Source organism: Epinephelus moara, chromosome 16, assembly GCF_006386435.1.
Source record: "Epinephelus moara isolate mb chromosome 16, YSFRI_EMoa_1.0, whole genome shotgun sequence".
NCBI classification, from domain to species: Eukaryota; Metazoa; Chordata; class Actinopteri; order Perciformes; family Serranidae; genus Epinephelus; species Epinephelus moara.
Window position 1 is genome coordinate 7,436,571 of NC_065521.1, and position 8,606 is coordinate 7,445,176.

General features: G+C 40.3%; 1 protein-coding gene across 2 annotated transcripts in view; it reads left to right on the forward strand.

Annotated features, from left to right (window-relative positions):
• The first annotated feature begins 209 nt into the window (after window positions 1-209).
• gmeb2 (glucocorticoid modulatory element binding protein 2) overlaps window positions 210-8,606 on the forward strand; it is a 29,158-nt gene continuing 20,761 nt past the window's right edge. Inside the window, exons 1-2 of one of the 2 annotated variants that reach the window (XM_050064656.1) lie at window positions 210-515; window positions 2,814-2,966. In XM_050064656.1, the coding sequence (XP_049920613.1) occupies window positions 2,824-2,966 (143 nt within the window). In that variant the 5' untranslated portion in view covers window positions 210-515; window positions 2,814-2,823. Of the gene's footprint in view, window positions 516-2,808; window positions 2,967-8,606 lie in introns of both variants that reach the window. The other variant, XM_050064655.1, reaches the window with a different exon arrangement.

An 8,606-nucleotide genomic window follows, 5' to 3' on the forward strand; every position in this document is an offset into this window, starting at 1 on the left:
TTACCTCTTTCACTCCCCCTCCGCCCACTTTCCCTCCGCCCTCCAAGTGGCCTCCGTGTGACGTCATAGCAAGGGCTGAGGGCAAGTGAGCGAGGGCGACTCAAACTGTTTTTGGAACGCAGCCCAGGTCTGAGAGCAGAGATCACCATTCCCATAAATTATAGACTCCGGTACAGTAGGTGGCGCCATACCTCCTTTAACGCCTGCTGTAGCTCGCCAGTAATACTAAAGAAGAAGAAGATCCACAAATGAACACAAAAAGGAAGGAATGATAGAGGAAAGAACATGTTATCGTGTGAAACTGACATTAAATGAGTAACGTTAGCCCCCAAACTGCTGAAGAAGCTCTGTTGTGTTTGAGATATGAAGGCGACACCTGCTAGCTCAGTGGATCTATGAGCGAAACTCTCCTGTTAGCTAGCTCGTCTGCGAGGCTAACAGTCGGAACCCTAACCTTTATCCACAAGCCGAGGCAACACTAATCAACTGAAGACGTTTTAAATTAGGACCAAAAGGTAAGGCTTATGCATATCTTAACTGCCTTATTCCTATGGCTCATGCGGTCCCGCACAGTCTCAGCTAACTTAGCACACCAAATTGCATTCAAAACTCTTAACGTTACGCGTTTAAATTGGTCTTGAAGTAACGTTACAGCCTTGAGGCCATCACAAGATATTCACTAGTAGAGTAACGGTATACTCTCAGGTAGCCTAACGGCATAACTTACATGCTACTCACACAAGACTGATTTCACGTTTTCTTTAACGATACTGTGATTGTTGAACAAGGTAACGTTAACTAGGACCAAGGATGCGCAGTGTGTCCGAGTTGAACAATGATGGAGATTCACCGTGTTGTCTCTCTCTGATGCAGCCGTTTGCTAATTTAGTCACCTCATTTCGGCGTTTATCCAATTTTGTTGTATTATATCTTGTAATTTAAATCTTTTATTATTTAGATTTATTTCTGTAACAGACCAATAGAAACTAGTCAAAACTGGATAAGTCAAATGAAAAAGCAACAACCTTGGTTTATAAAAATCTGAAAAATAAGTGAACTGAAAAATGGTGAGTGTGTATGTATTCACCCCCTTGCTATAAAGCAGAGGCGGGAGTAAGTCACACATGTGCAAGTCATAAGCAAGTTTCAGGTTATATCCTTCAAGTCTCAAGCAAGTCCCAAGTCACTGTGGTGAAAATCAAGGAAGTCAAAGCGAGTCCTTGCTACAAGTCAAGCAAGTCGAGTCAAGTCGTGGGTAAGGTCAAGCAAGTCACAAGTCATGTCATACTCACAAACTCATGGAGGTAATATAACATAAGATGCAGCCGGTGGTGGAATGTAACTGTAAGCACAAATTTGAGTCTTTTCTTCTTATGCCACCATCTACCTCTACTCCACTGCATTTATCTGACAGCTTTAGCTAGTGGTTACTTTACAAATTATAGATTTGCATTCAAAACATATAAAATGTACAAGTGCAGCTGGAACTATGAGTCAGTTATAATTTTGCTACTATTTTGATAATGATCTGAGTCGTTTGTAATGCAAAAACATTTTATGGTTCCAACTTCACAAATGAAGGTGTCACTTAGGACTCCGTGTCATTGTGACAATATTTGTTACTATTTTAACTATTTTGACAAACCAAACAATCAGTCGATTAATGGAGAAAATAATCAGCAGATTATTCCATAATGAAAATAATCATTAGTTAAAAGTTCAAAATAAGCTCCACCTCAACTAACTCCAACAGTAAAATCCTGCTTTTACATTAATGCATGAGTCAGAATCATCTAATGAGATCATATATAATACTATAACAGTCCCAGGGGACATTTTTCTCAGTACTTTGTACAGGTACTCCAGTCTCTGCTGTGGAGCTTTCCAACTCCTTCAGGGTTGTCTTTGGCCTCTTTGTTGTGTCTCTGATTAATGCCCTTCTCGTCTGTTTGTTGTGGTGCCATATTCTTTTTTTTAATTATGTTTATAATGGATATAATTGGGCTCAGTGGGATATTTAAAGTTTCAGGTATTTTTTAGAACCTACCACTGATTTGTACTTCTCCAAAACCTGATCTGTTTGGACAGCTCCCTGGTCTTCATGGTGCCGCTTGCTTATTGGTGCTGCAGATTCTGGGGCCTTTTAGAACAGGCTGATATACACTGAGTTCATGTGACACTTGCTCACAGGTGGATTTTATTTGACTAATTATGTGACTTTTCAAGCTAACCGGTAGCACTAGGTTTTATTTAGGGACATCATAGCAAAAGGGGTAAATACATAGGCATGCACCATTTTTCAGTTTTTATTTTTCAAAACTTTTTCAAAGGTGATTATTATTTTCAATTCACTTCACCAACTTTGACTTTTTGTTTAGGTCCATTAAAAAAACAATCCAAATATAAAAATCTATTTAGATTACAGATTGTAATGCAACAAAGTAAAAAAAAAATTCCAAGAGGGGTTGAATAGTTTGGCAAGGCATTGTATTAGTGTAAACACTGGGTATGGTTGAAGTTTAATAACCTTGTCATTACCCAAAGCTCGTATTACCCATTATTAAAGTCTAAACAGTACAGTCTTTAGTGTCTCCCATTCTGTATTTCACATGTGTTGCACATTCTTGCCTGTTGCCCTCCTGAGTCTATTTAATTTGCCTCTTGGTTTGAAAATGTTGTAGCCAGTTTCGGAAACTTAATGTTATCATGTAAACCCTGTTCTTGTAATCATTCAGCCTTTTTAAATATGAAAAATTATATTAATAACAATGATTTTCCCTCTCTGCTGTCATGCTCTTTGTTGTTCAGCTCAGTCTGTCCTCCATGGCTTCATCAGAGGTCAGCATGCAGGAAATGAGTGAGGTTGTGATCGTCACCATACCAGAAGCAGTGGGTGAGGACCTCCCCTCTGTGGTGGAGGAGGATAAAGCAGTGCTGGTGACTGCAGAGCTGACCCCTCAGCCAGGGTAACATATACACACTGTGCACACAGCTTAGTGGTCACCAGTGTTGGGTAGTTACGCATTACTAGTAACAAGTAGTGTAAGTAGTGTAATTACTAATACAATTTCAGTAATAATATTCCAGTTACCCCAAAACCAAACAACTTGTTACAACGTTACTTTTATTATCACATCACTACTGACATGAAACATAACAGTCACATCAGCAGACCCATTTTCATAATCGTCGTGCTGCACAGGCACATCACAAAGCAGCAAGCTAGTTTTAAAGATGGAAACACTTCCCTTAGCGGCTGAAAATATTCCCATTACTTTGATTCTGCTGGGAGAAAAGATGACAAGAACACCATTGCTGCAGGTAGTAGAACTAAAACCCTTTCCACTGCGAAAAACACGTCCTTAAACCTCTGGGGCCGGTTGCACCAACTGGACTTTACTACGCCCGGTCGTAACTCCTAAGACGGTCTTTGTTAAGACCAGTCTTAAGGAGTGGACTTACGCTGGTTGCACCAACAGGGCGTACGCCTGGTCTGTGTTGACAGTTTATTTACAGTTTAAGATTTGAAGAAAACATGGAGGATCAATGAAAAAGAAAGGGTAACTTTACTGACAATGGAATTAGAAAATCGAGCTGCGGATGGCCCGACAGGCAGTAGATTTGTGGACACTGTATTTGGAAGGTATTTGGAAGGACTGTATTTTGCAATCAGCAACTGTGAGGCTGGTGGTAGTGCTGCGTTGCGGCCCGACACAAACTGTAAATCCGGTGACAGCTCTTCAGTAAGTTCAAACAGATCTCTCCTACCGAATTGAAACCTCTCAATCAGCCCTTTATTCAGCCCAGTCATTATTTACGTCCAATGGATTGCTTCTGTCCCTAATCACTCTCTCCCGTCTAAATGCCTGCTCGTTGTACAGACAGTGGATGAGACATGCTATTATCAAGCTGCGCTCATGTGCTCTAGAGCGCAGAGACCTTGCACCTGTTCTTGGCTAGGCATAAGATTTATGCCCGGTCTTAGTGAGAAGAAGGTTTAAGCCTAGATGGTGTAACCGGCGTAACTATTAGGTTGGACTAAGACCACCAAGTTATGACCGACTTAGCTTAAGACCAGGCGTAAGCCCTGTTGGTGCAACCGGCCCCTGGTCTGAACCACCTCAGCTGCTACAACTGACAGCAGGAAAATACTAGGGTTGGGTATCGCCACATGACCCACGATACGATATTATCATGATACTTAGATCACAAAACAATATTATAGTGGTATGCTGAGTATTGTGATAAAATCAAACAAATCAAACAAACCACACACGAACAGTTGGAGGCGGTAGTGCACCGTGTTTGCAAATCTCCAATAAGCCCCAAAAAAGAAGAAGTGAGTTTGGACCCGAAGCCCAGGGTGGACGGGTTCGCGTGCCAGTGATTATTCCAACGCTTGGAGAATTAATATTTAGCACTACAAATGGGTAAGTACATAAAACGTGCCTGTCAGGTCTCGGTTGGTTAAGGGGGAGATGTCTATGGTGGCCGAGAGAGGTCCCAACACACACAAACTCTTGTTTTTTGTTGAATACCGTGACCATTCGCTCGTGACTCACGCAAAAAATCGGCGTCCCTTCTATTTTCGAGCTTGCTTGTGAAAGCAGCGCGACTCGAGCAGCACGTTGAACGGATGCGGTGTGAATGTTCTAACATGTCAACATGCTCGCCAAAATGAAAACGCGCCACAAATGACGCAATTGCACACCTCTTGTTTTCCACTTGCTTCTACTTCTACTGTTTTTTGCCTGGTTCTGCTACTTCCTGTAGTATTTTTTCTCTACCGCTCCCTGTCTTTGCGGCGAAGGTATAACTCAGGCATTAACCCTCTCCACACGACTCCTACTACCTGACTTTTCGACAGGCCAAGGTGTTGTGACTCCAGCAGCACTTGTAAAAGTGGTTCTAGCAAAGATGATGGAGAACAGGCGCTTGTTCTCTGCACCGACTGACGCGTGTATACTGCCCCCGTCATTTCCGACAGGAATCGACACGCCCGCTGAGGGCAAAGTTGTATCCGGTACTTACGCTACCAAAAAAAACAGGTACCGACGTATTTTTTGCGTGTTGGCATGGACATGGTACCGAAGTATCGGTTCTCATGACAACCCTAGTTCCAACTGCAAAGTTTTCAGTCTGTTCATCTGATTTTAATCATTTTTATTGCAGCAAAATGTGATGCAAAGCATATAGACTGACCAACGCTGTCACAAAACCTGTCAGAAATGCTGCATATACCTGACAAACTGAACTGTTGGCAGTTCCAATACCCCCTGTGAGACCAGATCAAGCGCGTGAGCGAAACACTTCACATGCAGGTATCCTGCTAATTGAATGGCAACACCCATGTTAGAAGCGTTGTCTGTTATAACCACAATCCCCCATTCTTGTGTTGCATTTTGCAGGAGGTCTGCAATGTTTGCTCTGGTGTGACTCGTGTACTTCTCTAGTTTGGAGAACACGAGACAGCAGTCGCCAGTCCTCTGTGAGATAATGTGCTGTTATTGTCACATATAAATCCACTGACCAGTGGACCGATGACCACTGTCCAGGCGTCGCAAGTCAATGCCACCCTTCCTGCGGTACTCAAAGATTCCTCAACTTTATGCTTCACTTCTCTGTAGAGCTAGAATACGGCTGTGTCAGTGAAAAAATGTGGGGATGGAGTCACGTACCTGGGTTCCAGTGTTTTTAGCATGTAACAAAAGCCTTTGTTTTCAACAACGCTAGATGGACCCAGATCTTTGCACATGAAGTAGGTGATGGACTGTGTTATTTTCTTCACTCTCTCAGAGTTGGATGGTAGTTTTGTCAAGCTAAGTGTGGTCGGTGTAGATTTTTCGGCGGAGTGGGTTTAGCATTAGCTTTGCCGTCAGCGGCTAATGCTATCTCTGGAGTTTGGTAAAGTTGGACATATATTCATAGATTCCAAATTTGCGGGTTAATAACTCTTAAACGAAATATTGTTGAAGCACATGCGACACTACTGTCTTACCTTGGTGAGGTAGACAACAAGCTACAACGTAAATTTCATCAGAACAAGCCGTCTTTTGAGCTCGGCCATAAAATTGATCACTATGCACAGCCAAGTGTGAAACGAGTGCGCAGGGGCCGTCTACAAAGTGCAACAAAGTCTCCCCCAAAATCACCTCCGACATTAAGGGTCTCCCGCTGATCATACTACAACACTTAATTTGGAGGAATATGCTTTTTCATAAATTGGCTGAATTGTTCTGGAGTAAATTATTCAATACTTTCAATACTATGTAGTGAAGTGTCCCCAAAATCACTTGACACATTAATGGTCTCCTGCTGATCATACTACAACACTCAGTTTGGAGGAATATGCTTCTTTATGATTTTGCAGAATTTTTATTAGAAAAATTATTCAATAGATTCAATACTTTGCAGTGTAGTCTCCCCCAAATTACTTCACACATTATTGGTCTCCTGCTGAACATACAACACTCAATTTTGAGGCATATGCTTTTTCATAATTTTGCTGAATTTTTATTAGGAAAATTATTCAATAGTATCAATACTATGCAGTGTAGTTTCCCCAAAATCACTTGACACATTAATGGTCTCCTGCTGATCATACTACAACACTCATCTTGTCATCATTTTGTTGTTTTTTGGGGAGGGAAATTATTCAATAATTTTAATACCATGCAGTGTAGCCTCTCCAAAATCACTTCACAAATAATAATTGTTTCATGTAGATTATACTACAGCACTTAGTTTGGAGAAATATGCTTCTCCATAATTTGGGGGAGTTTAAAATAGATTGGAGGGTTTAGAGAATGTAAGGATTGAAAATGTTTAAAGATACAAGATTCCCATTACTCCAGCCATGGCTGCTTTCGGACAGGCATAAGTCAAACTTGTTGCAAAATTTGTGCAACTGACATAAACATCTGTGTATGGTCTATAGTTCATTAGAAAAAAAAATTAATACAGACTGCAAATATTTATTCCTGAAAGATAAAAGCAGTAATTCTATTTTTCTTTTTAATGTATGTCAAAATCAGGATTGTGGAGATTTATTCATCAATAATGTACAGTTTTATATGTGGTATAGATATTCAAGAAGTGTTTTTTTCTTCTGATGTAATTTTATTGTGTTAAACCTGGTCAAAATCTTGTTTCAGAGTCTCAATTCATGTCTCAAGAACACTGCTGAGTGACTTTGTATCTTTTTATTTTTTGGCTGTGTGAATTTGTTCTGTATAAGTTTGCTAAGGATTAACTGAGTGAACTTGTTTTGATGGCTCTTCTCTTAATATAATTTTATTCACGACAAATCCACAGTTTCACCACTTTGACCAAATCACAATATGCTTTAACAATGTCAAAAAACAACAACAGAAATATTAGGCAAGCAAATGGAGCATCATACATGATTTCTACAGTATTATGCTATGTTTATTTTGGGACTACAATAAATTGCTCTAACTGAACCCTGGTTTTCAACTACTGACCACTGGATAAAGTTTCTAAATGAGAAAATGTAATGGGTTGAAGAAAAACACTTTCTCCAGTGGTTGCAGTAAAAAAGATTCTGCTTAAATGGGCGTCGGTGGCTTAGTGGTAGAGCAGGAGCCCCATGTACAAGGCTGTTGCCGCAGCGGCCCGGGTTCGAGTGCAGCCTGTGACCCTTTGCTGCATGTCATCCCCCCTCTCTCTCTCCCCCTTTCAGAACTTACCTGTCCTGTCCATTAAAGGCAAAATGCCCCAAAAATATCATTTAAAAAAAAAAAAAAAAAAAAAAAGATTCTGCTTAAAAAGGATTGAAAAAAAAAATTAAATCTTTAAGAGCTAGGTGGTTTCACTTAGCAATTATGGTCTCTTGATGTTTGTAGTATGATCAGCAGGAGACCATTAATGTGTGAAGTCATTTTGGGGACATACACTGCATAGTATTGAATCTATTGAGTAATTTTCCTAATAAAAATTCAGCAAAATTATGAAAAAGCATATGCCTCAAAATTGAGTGTTGTAGTAGTATAGTATGCTATGCATTGTATGCTCAGCAGGAGACCATTAATGTGTGAAGTAATTTGGGGGAGACAACACTGCAAAGTATTGAATCTAATGAATAATTTTCTTAATACAAATTCTAAAAAATTATGAAAAAGCATGTTCCTCCAAATTAAGTATTGTAGTATGATCAGCAGGAGACCATTAATGTATGAAGTGATTTTGGGGACACTACACTGCATAGTTTTAACATTATTAAATAATTTACTCCAGAACAATTCTGGCAATTTATGGAAAAGCATATTCCTCCAAATTAAGTGTTCCAGCTGCTCTCAAACATGCTGTAGTGCAGCCCCTTATAAAAAAGAAAAACCTGGACCCCTCTCTCCTGTCAAACTACAGACCAATCTCCAAATTACCATTTTTGTCCAAGGTTTTAGAGAAAGTGGTCTTTACTCAGCTGCAATCATTCCTAGTGGCCCATGACATGTATGAAAAGTTCCAGTCTGGCTTTAAACCACATCACAGCACTGAAACAGCACTTTTGAGGGTTTTTAACGATCTTTTGTCAACTGTTGATTCATGTAACTCTGCTGTTCTGGTGCTGCTTGACCTGTCAGCAG